Source organism: Parasteatoda tepidariorum, chromosome 9, assembly GCF_043381705.1.
Source record: "Parasteatoda tepidariorum isolate YZ-2023 chromosome 9, CAS_Ptep_4.0, whole genome shotgun sequence".
Classification (NCBI taxonomy): domain Eukaryota; kingdom Metazoa; phylum Arthropoda; class Arachnida; order Araneae; family Theridiidae; genus Parasteatoda; species Parasteatoda tepidariorum.
In genome coordinates, this window is record NC_092212.1 from 68,481,165 (window position 1) to 68,503,198 (window position 22,034).

At 27.1% G+C, this 22,034-nt stretch overlaps 4 protein-coding genes across 4 annotated transcripts in view; 2 read left to right on the top strand and 2 right to left on the bottom strand.

Moving 5' to 3' along the window:
* Positions 1–626: 626 nt before the first annotated feature.
* Positions 627–2,627, bottom strand: LOC107448169 (sulfiredoxin). The gene is made up of 2 exons (XM_016063286.4): positions 2,487–2,627; positions 627–836 (listed from the first exon to the last, which is right to left on the bottom strand). Exons 1-2 carry the CDS (start codon positions 2,625–2,627, stop codon positions 627–629), a joined length of 351 nt encoding a protein of 116 aa, XP_015918772.2.
* A 293-nt stretch (positions 2,628–2,920) lies between these two features.
* Positions 2,921–13,124, top strand: LOC122269720 (leucine-rich repeat-containing protein 42). The gene is made up of 5 exons (XM_043044110.2): positions 2,921–3,416; positions 4,996–5,114; positions 6,099–6,184; positions 9,011–9,188; positions 12,845–13,124. The coding sequence occupies exons 1-5, from the start codon at positions 3,019–3,021 to the stop codon at positions 12,907–12,909; spliced, it is 846 nt and encodes a 281-aa protein (XP_042900044.1). The 5' UTR covers positions 2,921–3,018; the 3' UTR covers positions 12,910–13,124.
* A 3,953-nt stretch (positions 13,125–17,077) lies between these two features.
* LOC107448170 (methylmalonic aciduria type A homolog, mitochondrial) lies at positions 17,078–18,621 on the bottom strand. Its single transcript, XM_016063287.3, has one exon. The coding sequence runs from the start codon at positions 18,355–18,357 to the stop codon at positions 17,188–17,190; it is 1,170 nt and encodes a 389-aa protein (XP_015918773.2). The 5' UTR covers positions 18,358–18,621; the 3' UTR covers positions 17,078–17,187.
* Positions 18,622–18,836: 215 nt separating this feature from the next.
* Positions 18,837–22,034, top strand: part of LOC107451754 (arginine methyltransferase 4) — a gene marked incomplete in the record, with an annotated part of 39,270 nt that continues 36,072 nt past the window's right edge. The window contains 2 exon segments of the mRNA XM_071185936.1: positions 18,837–19,219; positions 21,250–21,384. Of these exon segments, the coding sequence (XP_071042037.1) occupies positions 19,087–19,219; positions 21,250–21,384 (268 nt within the window).

Here is a 22,034-nt window from a genome sequence, read left to right on the forward strand (position 1 = left end):
TTCAACTAAAAGTGACCAGATCACCTTCATTCATAAAGTTTTCTTTTGTTTATTTATGTCTCCAGTCAAGGCACTAGTTTAGATGACCACAGTGCTGCAGAATATGTTCACAAACAAAGTTAGGGGAAAATTCAGACAGCCCTGGGGAAATTTTTGATAAAATTTTAGAAAAAAAAAAATTCACTGAGGAAATTAGGTTTCTAATTGAAAAGAAAATTGCTAAAAATTTTTTTATTGTATGAAAATATTGTGTTGCTTCCCCCCTCCTCCCCAAAAAAAAATTTAATAAAAAATTACTCTTCTATTATAATTTTATGGAAAATATCAAACCAAGGAAACTTTGTTCTGGAGAAATGTTGATGACCCGACATACCCTATTTGTAACGCTTTATCTGTTAAAGTTCATGAGCTAACTTTTAATCACAGAAAGCTGTATGGAAACAATCTTTTTCCAAAATCCAAAACAGTTTTAGACACTGAAAAAAAAATTCATAATTTTTTAAAAAGTTTAAACAAATGTATTCAAAATGATTCGAATCTTGTGTATTTATCATCCACTCTATTAAAACTTCTAAAAATTTTCATAATATATATCTCTTTCAATACATAAATAATAATAAAATTATTCATTTTAAGTCAGGAGTAGATCCCCCTAGGTAGTGTCTCAAATCATTTATTGTAGATTTAACTAGTTTGCACCTAATTGTTGGAAGACCAAGTCTTTTATGAGCCTCGTAGCGATGACATCCACCAAAAGAATAGTAATAGTTTCCGCCTTCTCTCCCTGTTATCCACAGGACATCGACTGGTGGCACATTTTCTCGTGATTCAGGATTCTAGAAAATAAAAATTTTTATATTTTGATCGGGGACAGTATTTTGACCAGAAGAATCTGGTACATAGAACCAGAAGAAAGTAACTAAAAATGACTTACAATTATTTCACAATGAATATCATAAGAATAGTAGCTTAAATTTTAATAAATTAAATTTAAAAAAGTGTCCGGGAACTAAAAGTTTTTCACATAAACTTGTTTTTAAAAAAAACAACCTAAGTAACTAAAAATAACTCACCATTATTTCACAATGAATATTATAAGAACAGCTTAAATTTTAATAAATTAAATTGAATAAAGTGTCAGGGAACTAAAGGTTTTTCACATAAACTCATTAAAAAAAAAACCTTAATGCCTAAAAATGACTTACAATTATTTCACAATGAATATTATAAGAATAGCTTAAATTTTAATAAATTAAATTTAATAGAGTGTCAGGGAACTAAAAGTTTTTTCCCATAAACTTTAAAAAAAAAAAAAAAAAGTACCTAAAAATGACATACAATTATTTCACAATGAATATTATAAGAATAGCTTAAATTTTAATAACTTAAATTTAATAAAGTGTTAGGAAACTAAAATTTTTTCCACTTAAACTCTTAAAAAAAAACATTTTCAGATTTTTTATTCTAGTTGTCTACCTAATTTTAAAATTTTAGTCTGTTTGAGTATTTATACTTCAGCATTTGATTTTAAAAATTATGTGCTATTTGTAAATTCTAAGTTCGATTTGTGATTTGTAGTTGTGTATATGTTTAGTTAAGTGCCTCAAAATTATAAGTTTGTAACAAAATACAATTTTTTTTTAAAAAATTTAATTTAATTTTATGACAAATTTTAAAATCTATATATCATATTATTTATTAGTCTGTTTGAGTATTCACTTAACAGCATTTGATTTCAAAAATTGGTGTGCAATTCGTAATTCTAAATTCAATTTGTAGTACTGTATAAGTTTAGTATATGATTTATTAATATAGTAATTATTAATAAAATTTGTTTGTGATATTTTAAGAATTCTTTATATAATTATGAAATAAGATTTTACGATACTCATTTATGTAATGTATAGAAAGATTAATGTCTTTCGTAATTCTTTGAATTTATTTTATTCTCTAATTAGTGCTTCTTAGGAGGGATTTCCGTAACGTGATCTGTGGCAGAATAGTTGCCAAGTCTTGGCAACTTCGGGGCAGTGGCCCACCCTGAAACTATAAAAAAACATCAAGGAGAGGGTCAAACTCGAAAGGTATAACTCGTAACCACCCCTGGGCAAACATCTACGTGTTTTTTGTTTTAAAATTTGCAAGTTTAAAATCTATTTGGCACCTTAATTGTAGTTGGCGCGACAGATCACGATATGGAAATATCCCCGCTTTTCAGTTTTCATTAATTTAATGCTAGGAAATTAATACAGTCATTTAAACTAGATTGCAAATATAAACTGCTTAACGCTTTCAATGTTTGATATTTATTTTTGAAAAAGAGTTTCTCTATTTTTATTTCTTTCACTTTTGTTGGAACCTACCCATGTTGTTTTTCACCGTGGAAGAAACTTACCATTACTGATTTAGATAAACTTAATATGCAAATCAGTTAAATTATAAGTAATAATTATATAATATTTTTTAAATATTTTATTTCCGTTTACCTTTAATGTTTCCATTAAGCTCAAAACTTTATCTTCATCTAATTCGGAAGGAAAAGATCTTATTAATACATTAAAAGGAACATCGTGAATTTCATGTATATGAGCTGCATGAATGCTTGAAACTGTTGTTTTTTCAGTCATAGTTCGTACTATATTTGGAAAATTTGAACAAACTTTTTGACGAGATAAGCTAATAACGTTGATGTTCTGAAACCATAGAGCAGTACTTGTCATTCCAAGTAAAATCCGGGAAACGGATGTAAAATGACGCATTATTTCATAATTCGGATGAATTTATGGGCGAAACAACAACAAAACCATGTTACATAACCACTTCTTATGAATTCATTTTTCCGCTTAAACCAAACTTTATGAAAAATAAAAAGTCTATGTAAGCTAAAAGCAAACTTCTTATATGTACGAACCTCAGAAAATAATTGCTGTACCACAAAATACGAAAGAAACAAAACAAAACTTTTCATTCAACTGGCGTTTTAAAATTATGAGCATTATTCGTTAACTATTTTTTTAAATGACTTATCATAGTAGTAAACCCCTCAGTTTATTTAATATTACTCTAAAATTCATTTCCTCAAATGTTGAAGATATCGAGACTTTAATAGGATTTCCTGAAATAGTTGGAAAGAAAATTTTTGATGAATTTATTTTCCGTGAAAAACAGTTGGCTGAAGATGGTGTTCTGTTCAAAAATGTTTCAGAACTTACTTTGTCCAAAATATTACACATTTTTGTGACAGCTTACGGTTATAGTGTCTTAAGAACTCTCAATTTATCTTACAGTTTAATTGTAATAAATGAATATTTTAGCTCCATTATAAAACTTCTACCTCCTCTCGTAGAATTATGTCTTTGTCATTGCTCTTTGGGAAATAATCATGAGATAACTGAGTGTATTTCTGACATGATATGGTGAATGAATAATTTTTTAATCTATAAATCACAGTTTGATTTATAAATTTCTCCAATTACCATACTAATAATTAACGTCATTTCCATCATAATCTGGTCAATAAACAGCGTGAAAATATTAAATATAAAACTTCATTTTGTTATGTGGTAATTGTTTCGATTCTAATGAATGAGTTCTTATATATATGAAAGTAATTTCAATAAAATAAAGTGTTATGAAAAAAAGGGGATAGATCCGTCTTGGTACCTGTTTACGCTAATTACAATCGCAAATCTATTAAAAAGAAATTTAAAATTTACAAAAATTTTAATTAAAATATAAAGAGGGTTGACTGTGAGTTATACTCTTTGAGTTGGTCCCTTCCTGTGATGTTTAATTTCGCCTAGAAGTCGTCAACGCTTGGCAATTATTTTAGGCTAGGTAACGATAAGAAAATCTATGCTCTACCAGATTTACTCTTTTCAGTCGATTATATTTTAATATTTTTGATGATATATTTTAATATTTTTTTTAATTTTATTTTCCTTAAATGTAACAAAATTTTTAGCATGAAGATCTGATTGTGAAAAAAAAAAGAATATTTGGAGGCAAATTCTAATTAATGTGTTATTCAGTTTGAAGTATATTATTAGTTCGCTACATATTCATCATTAGTATTGAATCCAACAAAATTACTATTCAGTGTGTAATTCTTACTGTTCAGTGATAATTGTATTCATGTTTTACTTTTCAAAACTGAAGAATGTTACATTACAAGAATACAGTTTTTGAATTATAGAAATATAACTGTATATTAAAATTTTTGGGCTGATATTAGTTGCAATTAAAAGTTTTTCACTGGAACAAGAAACTTAAAAATTTTATCAGTCACATTTTACTATTATAAAATTTGAAAATATGATTAATATGTTTTGCTCAGAGTTCCTAAAACTGTAGCAACTCTGCTTTATTTTAATCATAAATGTTTCTGATAATATGTCATTGATTAATTTTGATGTATTTCAATATATGTAATTAAAAACAATATATTTAATTTACGAAAAAAATTATGTTTAAATCCTACATTTTTTTAAAATTATTTAGGGTTATGTAATGAAAGTTTGTTAATTTATTTTTAAGAATTATATTTTTTAGCTTCTTCTTCTTCATAAGCGCAACTGCCTTTCACAGGCCAAGGCTGACTCGCATATTTTCCTCCATCTGGCCCTGTCCGGTGCGACGGCCCGCCATCGGTTGACTCCCAATAGCTTGAGGTCCCTTTCAACGTCGTCTATCCATCTTGTAGGTGGTCGTCCCCTACGTCTCGTCCCTTCAATTGTGGAAAAAGTCACTTTTTTGGCAGGGACGGCATCAGAATTTCTGAAGAGGTGGCCCAGCCCCCTAATGCGTGATGCTTTAAAAGTTCTCACAATGTCGGTCCCACCGAATTTGTCATATTTTTTGTAAATTTCCTGGTTGTAAAGGTGGAACTTGGTTTTAGCTTAATAACCTTATATTTCTGTGATGCGAATTTTGAATACTTGTATTTTAATATAAATTTTTGTACCTCATTTTTAAAATTGTTTTTATTTCTTATAGCTTAAGAAAACTTTGTCTGAAACAAAATGGTTTAAAAAATACAGTTATTCGAAAGATATCAATTCCATTTAGAATGTTTGGTAAAGGTCCTAAACACTTGGAATGTATAGATTTGTCAGGTTAGTTAATTACTATTTACCATCAAAAGTTATAAAAAAGAATTGAAATATTTTCAATACTTATGTTTTTATTTCATCATCATCATAGTTGGTCAGACAGCCTAATGTGGGCCAATGCCTTCGTCTGAAGATTTTTCCATTAAAACTTCAAATTTATCTTTGATCTCAAATTCTTTTCATTGCTTGCAAGGAAATCAGACTCCACCGAATCAGCCCATCTCAACCGCGGCCTTAAGTTTATATTTACTTTGTCATATTTATATCATTAAAATGACAGGATTTATAATAACTTCTTATAAAAGTTCTAGCCAACTATAATGTTCAGCTCGTCTGTTTACAATTTAAAAACCCCTCCACTAAGTATTTCTTTGCCTTCTGATTATTGATTTAGATTCACTATTGGCTACACACCATGATTGTATAGATTTTCCATGATAGCATACCTGCAAAGTGTCCTGTTTTTTAACGAAGACTCCTCTATTTTACTAATATCTCCTGTTTATCCGTATATTCTTAAATTTTTCCATATTCGTTGAAGAAATTAAAAAAAAAAAAAAATGCGATAAAATATCTGCTGATGGCAAAAAATACTTCTCTTAGTCCTCAACAGGTAGTGCTATTGCCAGTACTGCAGTGTATTGAGTGTTAATGTTTAAGTAATTATAAATAATGGTTTAAAAAAAATGTTCTTTAGATTAAGATTTATATACATATTTTCTACTTCACTAAATGTTAGTGCTTATATTATTTCCAATTTTGTATTTCTCTTTTTAACTTACATGTTTATGCATGATCTATCAAAAGTTTACTGATACCCTAAAAAATTTTGCTAGTAAAATCTCAGTTATCTTATTTCATTGGCAAATATGTGATAGAATTATACTGTTATCATTAAAAACAGATTAAGATATTTAATATTTCTAATAAGTTTTTTTTTTACAGCTCTCATAATAGTTTTGATAAAATTTTATAATATATTTGCAGATAATCCTTTAACAGATGAAATTATTCCATGGTTAATAGTTTTCAAGAAATTAAGATGGATAAATCTAAGCAACACTTGTATTACGGTACTTTTTAATTTTATACTTGCTATTATGTTTGTTTTGAATTCATTATGAGTTATGAAAAAATGTATTTTGAAGAACTGATCTCACTATTAAATTAAAAATAAATATTAAAAATAAAAAACTCAGTCATAAAGATTTAATAATAAAGATAATAAAGATTTATTTATATATTTTTTTATGTTAGAGAACTATTCTGACTGTGTATTTTAAAACCACCCCCTCAAAGATTGGACCCCTGTGACGCTCATGAAAGTACTGGTTGATGGGCCCTAAAATTTTTATTGACTTCTAATTCCTTTTCAAAAGAAACAAAATGTAAAGTATAAAAATATATATTGTAAGTAATAATGGATTTTAAATTATTTATTACAGGACAGTAATATTTGTGTTATTTCAATTTTATAAAGGTTATCTACATAAACCTTGAATAAATAAATGAAGTCTATTCATATATCATGTCATAAATAATTTACAAATATTATTTTTTAAGCACTATTTACAAATTAATTTTATTAATTAGCTTTTTCATTATAATATTTCATTTAATTTCAATTAATCAATAAATCTCAAATTTCCTTAAAGCAACCATTTAAATACTGATAACCAGAGCCCGGATTTTGATGGCCTAAAAAATCTCAACTAATGCTCTTAATAAATGCAAAAAATGCCCTTAAAAAGTGCAAAAAATGCTCTGAAAATGCGAAAATTGTGCTAAGAACTTAAATAAAGTAAAAATATTGAACTAAAACAATGTTTTACTCTTTAATGTTTATTATGAGTCATTTCAAAAAATATAAAGCAATGCAATACTTGTTCTACGTTCATTAAAGTTTGCAAAATATGTTTTATATTCTAAAATAACAAAAAAAAAGGAAAATATATTAACTCCAAAACATTTTTATTCTGTATAAAACCTTTAATGAATATAACAACTTCCATCTCATAATATTATTAAATATCAGAATTACATTGAATTATTAAATGTTTTTTCATATTTTGAAATGTAAACGAGCGCTTCTTGTCTAAAAGTTAATTTTTATACTTGGAGAAGCTTCTTTCAACGTCTACTGATGTTATTGGTGTGTACTTGAAAAAGACGGTCTCACTTACTGACAATTCTTCATCAATTTGAAAAGATGTTGCTTCACCTGTTAATATCCTAGAGATTTTCTTCATTGTTTGGAAGCCAGTGTTCTTCTCCAAAACTTTGTTCAATTTAGCTGCTTCACTTTGTCCTATCTTTCCCCTTGCTTTTTGCAACATTTGACTCACTATGTCAATATAATTTATTGCAACGCAAAGTTCTAATTCTTGTTTCTCCAAGCTTGTAATTGTCGAGGATATGGTAGCAAAGTTAGACTTGATAAATGTTAAGTTTCCTTCGATTTTATCAGAGGCCAGCACGTTTTGAGCTATCTTAATTGATGCAGCATTTTCTGAATCAAAAAACTACAGACGATGGACTTCACTATCTTAAAATTAAGCATGCATCAAATCAGGTACCCCATCGTGTGATTACTTGTTTAGGGGACAAAGCCAGACTAGGAGCAAATGTTTTGAAACATTCTTGACGATATCGGGGTTTCAGAAAAATCTTTTTCACATTTGACACCAGATTGTCTACATCAGAGTATTTTTCACGGATCTCTTCGGAACACGATGAAGTGCATGTGCAAAACAAGTAACATGAACTAGTTTTGATAGTCAACTATAGTCAAGAGTAGAAAAACATAATGGCATGCAGGTGGTATTGAGGGAATATGAAATGTAAAATTATAAGACAAATCTTGCATTTCATGTAATAAAAATGCCCCAAAAATAATAAAAACTCAGAAAAAATTAACAAAAAACTTAAATGCTTTAAAATGCAAAATACGCCCCAAAATTTTAAAAAAATGCCCTATAAATCTAAAAAAAATGCTCTAAATGACAAAAAATGTCCAAAAATGCAAAAGTCATTAAAATCCGGGCCTTACTGCTAACCTTTTTAAAACATTAGTTAAAATATTTGGTTTAAAATTAAAAAGATATACTATTTAAGATATACTATTAGATTTTAAGGTATACTATTTTCAGAAATTTTTTTAAATGACTACATATTAGAATTAAATGTATTTTTAGAGGTCGTTTACTTTCAGATAATGATGTTTAATATTTTATAATTTTGATACCTAGTTATTTATCTTTTTTTTTCAATATTATAGAACTGTTGTTAAAAAAACTGTGTATAAACTGTTCAGAATCAATGAAAACAAAGAATTTTTAAATGCAGTTTTATTTCAGTAGGGAAACCCAATTTAAAGTTACATTATCTAGGATGTCCAATGATTATAAGAGAAAAATTTAACCTTGACAACAATTATATAGATCTCTTCAATATATCTTACAAGCAAGGGAATACTTAAAAGGGAATAATAAAATTAATACCATTTAATTTCTTGATACATTAATGAAATAATTATGTTTAATTTACAATTTGTAAAAGCTTTTAAATGATTACAGATTTGAAATATATTCTTAGAGATTGCTTTTTTACAGATGATGATGCTTCATATTTTAAAATGTTTTATACTTATCTCTTATATATATATATATATATACACTTAATCTAATTTTTTTGGGACAGAAGTTTTTAAAATACTAAATATCACCCTGTTTAATATTTAAACCATTTTTTCTAAACAATTCTAAAGCAGATTAGAATTTTGTTTCAAATGTATTATTTAAAGCTCATTTAAAGTCATCAATAAATTTATGAAAAAAATAATTAGCATTTTTATACAGCTGATTCTCTTTGTCAATAATATTTTTTCTCTTTTCTTTTAGGATAAAGGTATTAAAGTGCTTATCAAAAATGGATTTTCTCACTATTCCAATTTGAAGGAAATTACACATCCCATTGTTACAGAAGGATGGGCTACTGTGATTATTGAAAATTGGAAAAATGCCCATGGCCTAAGGTTAAAGTCTCGCAAAACAATTAGAGGTTCTCGGTCATTACTAGGTAAAAGTATTTAATTACATAAATTTGATTAAGACCACATTACTTCAGGTTAACAGCAATGCGTTTTAAATATGGGCTTAGTAAAGGAAAAGGCTTGAGGAGCACAGCCCCTCTTTTGTGAAACAACAAAATTTTAAAAAATGTGACAAGTAATTTTTAATGAAATAAATTTTGTTCAGTTCTTATGTTATTATTTTTAAATGTTTAATTTCCTAAATGTTTATTTAAATCCAAATTGCAATCTTCTCTTATTCTTTTATGAAGGTCTAAAGAAATTATATTTTAAAATTTTGTTGCTACTTTAAATGAGAGAACAAATCAGTAAAATTCTCATTCTAGCTATTGTAAATTAGAAAATGTGTACACTTTACTCTTTTTTTTCACTGTAGTTTTTTTTATTAATAAAGCATTTATGACGTAAAACGTTATTGATAGATAAAAACCTACTTTTCCATGTCTACTCCTTTAATGATAACCATTATGTTTATTAAATGAGAGATTAAGTTTAAAATATAATATTTTTTTTAAAGTGATCATAACCTAATAAGATATACAGAACATAGCTATTAGACGAAAGGATATTTAATGCATCCTAAAAAGAAAACTAATTTGGATAAAGCTTACATTTTTAAAATTAAAAAATACTTGATGTACACTACCCTACAACAATGGAAGAGAGACTTTCAGATTTTGATATTTTTTCGAATTTCTCATGAAATTACTTAGCACACTATTTTATAACTTAAGAAATGTTTAGTTAATACGATTTTAGCATTCACAGGTTTGAAAGACCGACAATAAATTCTGAAAGAAAGCAAGTATTTTTTTAACACACTATGCCTGAAAATCAAGCAGTAACTGCATAAATGTAACTGTAAATCTACTTGTAACTGTAAATCTAGCTTAAATATTTATGGCGATGTGAACATTTTTATAAAAAACTAATTTTTTTCTTTTATGATTCTTTTCTTTTCTTGATTCTTTTCTTTTATGATTTATTGCTATAGCTGTAAAAATATTCAGTAAAATTAAACAAATTTTTTGGAGTATATTAAAATTAAAAATGCACCAGATATTGTAGTTCTTTTGTAATGTAGTATATTATAGTTCTTTTGTAATGTGCATGTGCAAAAAAAGTTTAAATTAATTTTTTCGTAATTTTGTAATTCATCGTATTTAGCAACTAATGAAAAAATTCCGATTTAAATATACAAAAAAACGTAAAAAGTTTTAAGCTATTTTCAAAGTAGTTTTTTAACTTTTTAAAAGAAAGCTCAAAATAAACAGATATTTTCCACAAATGTTATTATTAAGTATTTCAAATTACACTACCTTAGAATAACTGGACAGCAAGAACAAAATTAAATATGTGAAAAACCCCTTATCAAACCTTATTTTTTTTAAAGAAAGTACAAAAACTACTTAGAAAATTATTTGAAACTTTTAAAGATATATAAATCAAATTTTTTCCATTAGTTGCCAAATATGATTCACTAAAAATTATGAAAAAAGCAACTTTAAATTTTTTTCTGCACTTGTGCAGTACAAGAAGCTACTACAAGCTACTTTTAATTCTAATATCTCGCGAATTTTTTTTAACAAATTTTAAAACAATAATTTTGTAATTAGTTTTAAATCCTCTTAAAATTTTAGTTAATTTTACTAAATCTTTTCAAAACTATAGCAACGATACCTAAGTTTAAAAAAAAGTTTTTTTTTGTTTGTTTTATGTTTATATTTTACTAAATATTTAAACTAGATTTACGAAATTTTATGCAGTTATTGCAAATAACAACCAAAGTTATAGATAGAAGTTATATGTTTATTGCAAAAAATTTTTCGATTTGAGTGTCCAACAATACTGGTTTTCTTTTACTATTTATTGTTGGTCCCTTAAACCCATGAAAGTTTTTACCTTTATTGTAAAGTACGAAAAATTGCATGAACTAAGCATTTTCAAAACTACTAAATGATCCTCTAAGTATTTCTATATTTCTAGAGAAATTCAAAAAAATATTAAAAACTGAATGTGTCTTTTCCATAATTGTAACTAGATAACAAAGAAAAAAAGTATAAAAATTTGACTTTTTATCATGCACATTATCCCGAAAAGTTGAGATAATAAATTTTTGTAGATACCAGTAGACATGTGCTGATGGGTTTTGTACTAATTTTCAACATAACAATAATTAATTCTAAGTTTGTATACTTAAAAAATATAAAATCTAAATTCTGTTAAGTTTAATTACTTTAAACCATTTGATTAATCTGTTAGACAATTGCTTTTATTTAAAACATAAACTTTTTATTTCAATATATGGGGGGAAACTATTGAGCTGTGCCACCATAGTTTACATTTATCTGCATAATATTTTAAACCATAATACAAAATAGGTTAAATAAGTGGATAAAAATACAGTAAATAATGAGTTATGTTAGAAAAATGAATTAATGACTGAACAACTAAGTTAGTACTAAAATTTAAATTCTGTTAGTACCAAAATAACTAATTCATTATGGAATTTGACTCACAAATACCTTATTAATTAAATATTTTGAGAAAGAAAAAGTAAATCTTTTTATAGAAAGAAGTTAGGAGTTTAAATAATAGTTATAAATTGCATCCTACTTAAAATAGGTAAAGTTATACTGAGAGAAATACTGATTTATTAAACTGGAGAAAAAAAAACATTTTTGTTGCTTTTATAAAAATACTTGCCTGTCTAAGGTGTGGGTATTTCAAATCTGAAATTAGTTTTACTTCTAAATCTACAGATTTTTTTTTAAAATGACATATTTTGTTTAGCTTTTGTCGAAACGCACAAGTTTAAAAACTTTATACATAATAGAGTATTGCGTAAATGTTATGACAAGCTTCTAAGGGAATTAGAGCTCATCATCAGGCATCTGCATAAGAATCCATCCCCATAATTGCCATCATACACAGCTTGGGGTACTTCTCTATTACGACCTGTTCAGAAAAACACAAAGAAACAGTTCATAATAGGGGAAGCGCCCCTAGCGGTGTATGATGACTTATCTAGCCACGAGTTCCCATGCAAATTTTATCCTGGTGATGTGCCCTAGTTTATCTAAAAGTTTCTCGGAACATTAACGTGACCTTCTGTTATATATAACGCTTTTAAACTTGTACATTTTGTCAAAAAAAGATTTAAAAATTTAATTTTTAAAAAAATCTGTAGTTTGGAGAGAGAAACCGCTTGAAGATTTGTAATCAGCGGGATGAAAGTATCTGATATCTGTTAAAAAATCTCATACAACAGAACAAAAAAACAACGAACAAAAAAAATTGTTCCCAGTGTATTTCTTTTTTAAGTGTGATCATAAAACGTTTATTTTCCTATATCAATGTAAATTTAATTCATAGAATAATTCTAAAATTTATTCAAACCCAGTTTTATTTTGGTTACCATATGTTTCGTTCAAGACATAAGGTACAATGTGTTTAACGTAAAATATATTTTAAATTAACGTTTTAGTATTTTCAACGTTTACTTTAGTATTTTACTTTATAAGCTTAAACTGGAAATATTTCTATGCATAAATTTATACCAAGTATCTTTTTATTTGTTTATTTTGAATCTGATGCATTATTTTTTTTTATTATTTTATCAAGTATTTGTTTTATTTTTCAGAGGAAAAGAAATACAGTAATTGTGGGCATCTGATTTTATTTTCAACCAAGAACTCAGGCAGTTAATCGTAAAACTGCTGATATTTTAAAATGTATTTTGATTGAAGACATTGTTATTATTAACTATACATTTTGATTTAAATATGAAACTGTTAAAATGTAAAATACTTAATATTTGATAAATTATACAATGAATTAATATATTTACTGCTATCAAATGCTTATATACTGCATAAATGCATGTACTAAATTTTTTGTATGAAATAAATTAATTGTTCTAATTGTTTCTTTTTTATTGAAAAAGTGTCTTTTAATCATTAATGGGGAAAAGTTGCTTAACTGTTTAATAATTTTAATTTTGCAATATTTCAAATTTGAAAATAATAAAAGATGCAATGCATCAAAGGAAAAGCAATGCAATAGATGATGCAATTGCAACATTTTCTGTCAATATGGAGATTATTTTTGCTGTTTTACTTCCTGAACATGTACCAACATCTGTAATAATAATTTAAAAAACAATGTTTTTTTAATTTAAAAAAAAAGATGTGAAATAAATANTGCTATATATATTGAATAAATTTAGTTTTCTCAGTTTTTATTATTATTTTTTATTTAAATTATTTGTTAAAATAGGGTTTTTATTTGATCTCCTGTTTAAAATCAAATACAGAGAAAAAAGTCTTTCAAATAATGAAATTTGATAAATAGAGGTTTATTAAATCAAAATTCAACTGTATAAAGAGAAAGGAAATTAAGTCTAACAAAATAAATTAAACATGATAAATAATTAATAAAGCATACAGAATAAATTTAAACAGAAATTCATTCTTTGATATGTTTGATAATTTAATTAACTGAATGATCACTTCAATATGAAATGCTCCAAACATGTATATTTAAATTAATTATATTCTTTGATCATCTTGGTAGTATTATTTATTTGATATACTTATGTGCAGTTTGATTAAAGATGATTACCTAGTTAAATTTAGATCAAGTTTCTTTTTCTTTGTTTCTACTAAGTTTAAATTAGTTTTTTATTTTCTGAAAAATTCAATTTCTCCTATTATGTTTGGTAAATTCACACCTGTGAGTCATAGCTATAAAGTCTCTCAAAACACTTGTTCTGCTTTTAAAAACTATCTTTTAAAACTATTTACCTAATTATAGCAGTAGTAAGCTAAAGTTGGTCATATTGTCGTTAAGCACTCTAAAAATTTTTTTGGTAATGATGTTATATCAATATTATTTTATTAGATTTAATATATGTTATCTTATAAATTTTTCAAGTTAACTCCTCATGATTATTAAGTTTTAAAAACAAGTTTCCAATTATTACGTTTTCTTTATAAAATATTTTTTGCCTTTGCACAACACTTAATTTGACCAAAATAAATTTTTCCAAAATTAAATTGAAATTAGATCAATAAACAAAAAACTTATTTTATAATTTTAAATAATTGATATTCTTTGTGATAACTAACATTGAACACAATTAAAAAAATATATTAGGGCAAAAACATTTAAGTGCAAATTTTGAAATATTTTATTGAATATTTTTCCTGGTTGCATGCCTTTGTTAATCTAAATACCTTTTTAAATTCATAAATATTTGATTATGAAAATAATCTTAAAATTGATTCTTCCTATACTCAATTTGGATACTTGGATAAAAAATGTCTTTCATCAGTAAAGGTTCAAAGGTTTCAAATCCACCCCTTCCCCCCAAAAAAAAATGGTTTTGAACAGAAATTATTAAAATTAATATATTTAAATAAAACAGTTTTGAAAATATTTCTCCAATTTTATTTACATCATCTTTTTTCAATCACTAGAAATCAATAACCAATTTATTAGAATTTGTTGAGGTCTTTTCCAGTGTTCAAATTTCTATGCTTCAAATCCGATCAAGGAGACGTGTCTTTCAAGTTAAATAGTTTCTGTAGCTAAGCAGTTAAAATTAATAAAATTGCTGTAAGCATATTGTAGTTGAATCGGCTTTACAGGAAAGAAAAACCTTAAAAAATGTTTTATAATTAGTCAGATAGCAATGAAAGTTGTAGTTTCAATATTTTTAATACATTTAAAACAAGATCTGGCAATTTGTTTATTTTCAAAATAACTGTAATTACTCAATTTTCAGAAATAAGTGAATTTAAACACATACCATTATAAATTGGTGATCGCAACACTTGAATACGCCATCTGGAGAGAGACTGGTTTCATGCCTTTGACCCTTCTTCTTTCCCTCTCCTCCTCTTTTCAGTTGTATAGGAATATACTATGATATTTTCCCTTTTCTTAATATTTCTCTTTTTTATTTAATAAAAATATTTTTTAAAATTTCCGTGATGCTTTTCTTCAGAACTATGTTTAATGTAGTTTTCAGTTCCATATAGTTTTCCAACTTAAAAGATTTTAATCTGTATGAAAATGAAGAGAGAAACTAAAGTACTTCCTTCCTCTATGACTCTCCACACGCTAATGGGGAAAGCATGCAAAGTGTTGCCATAGGTACAGAGTTCTGCTCTACGCCACCTGCAGCCCATTTTGATCGCCAATAAGTGAATTTAAACTCATAAATTTATAAATACTTAAAGAAAAGGATTTTATTAAGTAATAATAAACACAAAAAATCTGCTCTACAAATCTGCTACAAGTTCTGCTCTACGCCACCTGCAGCCCATTTTGATCGCCAATAAGTGAATTTAAACTCATAAATTTATAAATACTTAAAGAAAAGGATTTTATTAAGTAATAATAAATACAAAAAATTTTTCAATTTCAAGATATTGTCTAATTGATATTGATTTGGTAACGATCTAAAAAGTTAGAACTTCTTATTTTAAACATGAGTCTTTAAATTCTAACTGTAATGCTAATTCTAATTTACAAAAAAAAAAAAAACCTTTTGTATATTATTTAATGCAATATACTGATAGTTTGGTCATTGAGAATATGTTTAATAAATTCCTACATAGCGCTATTTTTTAATTCAAATATGAAAATCAACTTATCTATTTTTTTTCTCCATCCAAAACAGTTGAATAGTTAAAAGATAAAATACAAATAATTGTTGTTCTGACATTCCTAATAAAAAAAATTTGTCATTATATTCTTGATTTTTGTCTGTGTCCAGAATGACCAATTTTCTTTGAATATAAACGTGGATGATTGATTTGTGGAATTGAAAAATTTGTATTTTTGAGCCAACATCTTTTTCAAATACTTATGCTAGCAAAAAACCTCATAATTTGATAGTTCAAACTTAGGTACCATCCACTAATTACACACATGGTTCACTCTTATAACCTTTCCAAAAGAATTCATTATATCCAATTCTTTGGAAATTCAACTGCTTCTGGAAAAAGAAACTCAATTAACAATTTTGCATTATCAAATTTAATTGTGATGAATTGATGGGTTATTATTGTTGTTTACCACAAATATAGGAACAAATCAATTAGGATAGAGTTTGTAGTTTCACAATTATTTATTCTTTTCTGACTCGATTAAAAATGATAGACTTGAATAAACAATGCAACAATCGTATAGAATTTTGGATTGAAGAGCATCCTCTAAATCAGTGGTTCTTAACCTTTTTAAGTCGGAACCCAAATTTGAGAAATATGTTCATGTCGCGACCCAAAAAAAAGTCAAAATTAGGCTGAGTAAGCCACAATGACTTCTTCTAGGAGGTGTTGATATTACTCATTATGTGGTGCATTACTAACTTTTTTGGTTCAACTCAGCGCGACCCAAGAAATATGCTTTGCGACCCATAGGTTAAGAACCGCTGCTCTAAATTACTTTTGCACAAAATTGAGAAGCAGAATATTCAAGTGTTTTTGTTTCAGGATTAAAACCAAACTTTAAAATATGGTTGATTAAGGAAGTCTTGAACACTAATATAAATTTTAACTAATTATCAGTATGGGAGAATAATATAATTTTAAATCCACAGTACTATAAAAAATTATACTTGAAACTGTTAAAATTTTAGTTTTAATAATTCTGTTTCTGAAATTAAAAATGACTTTTGTTACTATCTTTTTGGCATTTGTTACTATTTTTTTTGAGATCTTACTTAAGTAGAGCAAATTATAATTCTTATAGTTTTTGTTTACACATTTTATTAGTTGTCTGGAGTTAAAAAATGTCCTGATATTTTTGTAAAATGTTGCTTTTAATTTTTCTTTAAGCCTTCCCTGCAAATAATGAAACATTTAAATATGATATATTCTATATTTTATATTCAATTATGTATAAAAATATATAATTTGCTATATATATTGAATAAAAATAAAGTTTTCATTACTCAACCATTATCAAAATTGTCTTTTATAAACTCATCAAATCTTTTTCAAGAAATGTTTTCAGCAGTATATCAGATGCTTGTCCAGGTGTTATAATCCCTTCTTGAACTTTTCTTTCCATATCTGAAACTAAAGCTTTAACATTCGGATGCTTCTTAAATGCTGCCAACAAATTATACTCAATATGAATCCACATCCACATATTATATTGTTCCTGTCGTTTCAGTTCAAAATCGCCAGATTCTTTCAAAGTATTTTCAAAACTAAGCATCTCTTTCCATAAATTTTCAATACCATCTTTGGTCCGTGATGAAACGCACAAAACAAGAGGTCTCCACACTGGATATCGTCGTCTAACAAATTTCAATGCGCTTAAATATTCAGTCTGAATTCTTCGAGCGCTGGGTAATAAATCACCATCAGCTTTATTAACTACAACCATATCTACTAGTTCAACAATACCCTTTTTAAGGCCTTGTAATTCATCACCCCCAGCAGGCGATACAATCATTGCAAACATATCAACCATGTAAGATACATGAAATTCAGACTGTCCAACACCTACAGTTTCGACTATTATCACATCATAACCAGCACATTCACACAAGGCAATTGCTTCATTTGTGCTTCTGGTAACGCCACCTAAGCATCCACTAGCTGGTGAGGGTCGTACGTAGGCATTTATATCTCTAGAAAGCTCTGGCATTCTAGTTTTGTCGCCAAGCAAGGATCCACCGGTAGTGGAAGATGATGGATCCACAGCTAACACGGCTACTTTGTGGCCTTGGGATGTCAGAAGTTTGCCAAGTGCTTCAATAAATGTTGATTTTCCAGCACCAGGAGGTCCTGTCAATCCAATTCGGAAACTAAGTCCCTTTTTTCCCAGTTTTTGATGCTTTAATTTGGCTTCCTTTAAAACCAAGCTCAATAAAAATTGAGCTTCAGCTTTTTTTTGAGGATGCTGAGTTTCAACTAGAGTTATAGAGCGTGCAAGAGAGCTCCGTTCACCTTTCTGTAAGCCTTCGAATAATGACAAAGCAAATTTATACTCATTTTCTGTTATACTGCTTTCAGTGGATTTAGTCTTTATAGTGGAAAAGGAAAAATACGAAGAGGTTTTTAAAAGGGGTAGTTTGCAACTCTTTTTTAAAGTTACTGCTTTTAGGAACGAAAAGCCTTTCGTTAGAGGTTGCATTATTTATTTTTTTTTTTGTTTTATAAATTTTCAATATCCATGGAAAATTAGGAAACTGGATTAAATTAAAATAGTGAAAAAAATATGCTTATAAGAAAATGTTAAACATAATAAACTTTTTTCCTAGGACATGAAAAATATAAATCGTTCATTACGAATCGGTAAAAGCAAGGAATTTTATCAAGTCAACAAGCAAAATGTAACGGTACAACGAGACGAGGAAATAATCAGATATTTTTGATTTAAGAAACATAAACAAAATTTTAAGAGACCAGACGACGTGATTATTTTTGCCAGATGCAGATTATTGAATATTATCTAAAAAAAGCCTTAACATCACTATACAGATAATAAATTATGAAATCAACCTACGGAAGTGTAATGTTTTATACCTGATTGGCTAGCTGATACCCAATCTGAAAGATTATTGGGTTTCATATAAACTGAACTATAATTTTTTAAAAAAAGTGAAAAGTCTTGTCGCCTTCTTCTTTATGAGTAAATCCGTAATTTTAAAACGATAACTTAATCGAAATCAATTTACTGTAATTACCCTTTTACCTGTTTGTTGCTTTGTCTCTGTGTTGTCATTATAATGATAGCCGTAGAGTTTTTCGTCAATTTGCGTGTTTTGTCTATAAATTTAACTTAAATAGCTGTGTTCGCCTTTTCCTAAGTGTCTATTTAAACTTTTTCATCTCATTTACTATTTAATTAATCATTATAAACATGGCTGCCACATTTGAAGATGTGCTTGTATCTTCTTTGTCAGAAGACATGCAAAAGACTGAAAAAATTCCGTTCCCCGTTACTCTTCATGTTGCTGATGAATTCGAAAATTTAAATTTAGTGTTTAAACCGAGTATGAAAGTTTCTTTATTATGATTATATAAAATAATTGTTTTTTTTTTTAATTGCACATATTTGGTACAGCTTTTGATTTCGTACAAATTTAACCCGATCTATTGTTTCGATGTATTCATATTATATTTATTTAATGTTTAAAATTACTTCCATTTTTGTGACTGACTAATTTTATAAACATTTGCTTTTCTTGCTTCGTTGTTAAGTTCAACACGTGCGTCATAGACCATTTTTCTAATTTTATCCGATTTTGTTTACTTTTAGTTAGTATTCCGAAATGTTTTGTCCATAAATATTCTTCTTCTATTTTAATGTAACAGAGCCAATTTTCCTTCAAATAATGTATTTCAATTACATTATAACCGAACCTAATTTGGACGATATGAATTAAAAAGTAAGATAGTGCTTCAAATGAGACAATACTTTATACTATTTGCTAATATTGTGTAATAAAAGATGTGTGAACTCTTTTGTTAAATAATAGAGTTAATATTGTGTTAAAAATCAGAAGCAGTGAAATAATTTCTTTGAAATCATATCTCATTGAAGTTTCTAGAATTTTGTGATGACAAGTGATAAAAAAGAATAAGTTTTCCAGAAATGAGCATCCTTCAATATGATTTATTGGCCGTACAGTGTGATTTATCGTGAGATGTAAAGTTAGTATGACAATTGCACAGATACTAATTTATTTACATAAAACTAAATTAATATTGCTTTTACGATTAAAAAGTGTTATAAATTTTTATTCTGTACTTCTGTAAATACAACGTTATTGCTACTTTAAATAAGTAATTGTTTTAATCCCCGAGGTGGAATCGTGGCAACATTGTCGCAGATGGTTACTGAGTTCTTGCAGAAAGATTTTACCTTAGGGAAGAAAAAAAATTTAGCTTTTCTTTTCTGCAGAAATTTTCGAAAGATTTTATCTTTTCTTCAGTATTATATTCAAAAGATGTCTCCCTTGCGCATCGGAGTTGGGGAAAAATGCTTATGATTTTTCATTTGAGAATGATGAAAAATAAAGAATAATGAAGTAAAAAATTTGGTTCTGTTTTCTGTAAAAATTTTCTTTCTATTTTTTTCATGCAGTTATTACTACTGATTTGCACATAACTTTTAAAATCAGGCATTTCCAATACAATATTATTAATACAATATTATTTATTACAACAACTGAATCTCGAAATGAAAACACGCATTTAGTAACCCCCGTTGAAGAGTCCAATTTGTGTGATTTCGCCGTCAATCTTTTCCCCCCGGTGGTTACTGTTACGGATTTCACGATCTTTTAAAAATTTTTTTAATGTGATGGTGAATTACAAAATGTGAGAAATGTGATAATGTTGCCCATAATATTTATTTATTTTTTGAAGTTAACGCTTCTGTTACTTTAATTAGTAACATGTATATTTATTTTTATATATCTTGCTAAAAGATATTAGTATTAGAGTGGTATGTCACAGAAAGCCCGAAAAAATTCTGCCACAGGGGTTATAATTAAAAGTATCTTAAAGCGAAATATATAAGTGCTAGGGAAGTTTGTCTCAGAAAGCCTAGAAAAGTTCTGCCACAGGGGTAATTCTTTTATATTATTATAAATTAACGTGTATTATTTTAACTGAATATTGTTATTGTTTTATATATGTATATATATATACACCTATAGGGGTCTGTCCAGGCCGAATTTACTACCATTTAGCGATACCTTCACAATTTCATTTTTAGGAAAAACGGTAGTTTCACAAATTCAACTTTAGGAAAAAGGGTAGTTTCACAAAATACTTTTTCTTAAGAGAAACAATAAATCCATATTTTTGTGTTGATTTCTTAATATAATTTTTAATTTTTTACAAATTATGTCTAAATTTTCACAAAATAGGTACCTCTCAGAAAAACCTAGACAGACCCCTGGCATATATATGTGTGTGTGTATTAATAATGTAAGATCTATTTTATATTATTGTTTTTAGATTTTTTAAAGAAAAAGAAATATGACGTATAAAATATTATATCTCCTCTTTCTAGCTGGAACCAATGGTCCCGATTCTCTCCTTGAAATAGTGTTTGATAAAGATACTGATGGAGCAAAATTAGGAAGCCATTGTTATGTAATAAGCAAAGAAGTCTCTACTGTCCATTTACAGTTTAGAAATGTTAATGGTAAAAGATATTTTAATTTTATTTGTTTGCATAGCTTTTTAGTTATTAGAATTGATAAGAATTGAATTTATGTTTATTGTTTTTTAATGTTATATTCTTAAGCTTGAGTAAAATTTGCCTTAATTATAACTTTGAAAATTTATGTTTTTATTGTTAATTTTTATAGTTAATTACAGTAGCCTTTTAACACTAACCTGTGTTAAAATTTTTACTTTAAAATTAATTTAGTTTCAGAAGCATAGCTGTGAAAAAAAGTTTCTCAGCATGAATATTTCCTTTACTAGGCACATTATTTTNAAAAATCTTTGCATCATGCCATACATTTTAGGCAATCAGCCAACTCATTCTCATGTTCTGCTGAAATATAAGAGAGTTCCGTCATGGTTTACTTTTGCTGGATTTTTTAACTTCATTAAGTGAGAGTGTAAAGTAAAGTAAGGTATGTCAACTCAACAGCTCTGGCAGCAGCTCTCACATTGAAATTTTCATTTTCAATCATTAAAAGAAATTCACTAATTTTGCTTTCTAGAAGCTTAGTATCCTTTTTAGGCTAATAATTTCTCACCATATTTATATAAACTTAAAAATTATTCTAACAATGTACACACATAAAATTAAGATAGAAGCAAGGTATGACAAACCAGAAATGG

Bases quoted from the DNA above. Each gene is read 5' to 3' on its own strand.
- LOC107448169 (XM_016063286.4), bottom strand. From the start codon at position 2,627: ATGACTGAAAAAACAACAGTTTCAAGCATTCATGCAGCTCATATACAT. The intron at 837-2,486 runs GTAAACGGAAAT...TTTATTTTCTAG, and splicing joins GCTTAATGGAAACATTAAAG to AATCCTGAATCACGAGAAAA.
- LOC122269720 (XM_043044110.2), top strand. From the start codon at position 3,019: ATGACTTATCATAGTAGTAAACCCCTCAGTTTATTTAATATTACTCTA. The intron at 3,417-4,995 runs GTGAATGAATAA...TATTTCTTATAG, and splicing joins TGTATTTCTGACATGATATG to CTTAAGAAAACTTTGTCTGA. The intron at 6,185-9,010 runs GTACTTTTTAAT...CTTTTCTTTTAG, and splicing joins TAAGCAACACTTGTATTACG to GATAAAGGTATTAAAGTGCT.
- LOC107448170 (XM_016063287.3), bottom strand. From the start codon at position 18,357: ATGCAACCTCTAACGAAAGGCTTTTCGTTCCTAAAAGCAGTAACTTTA.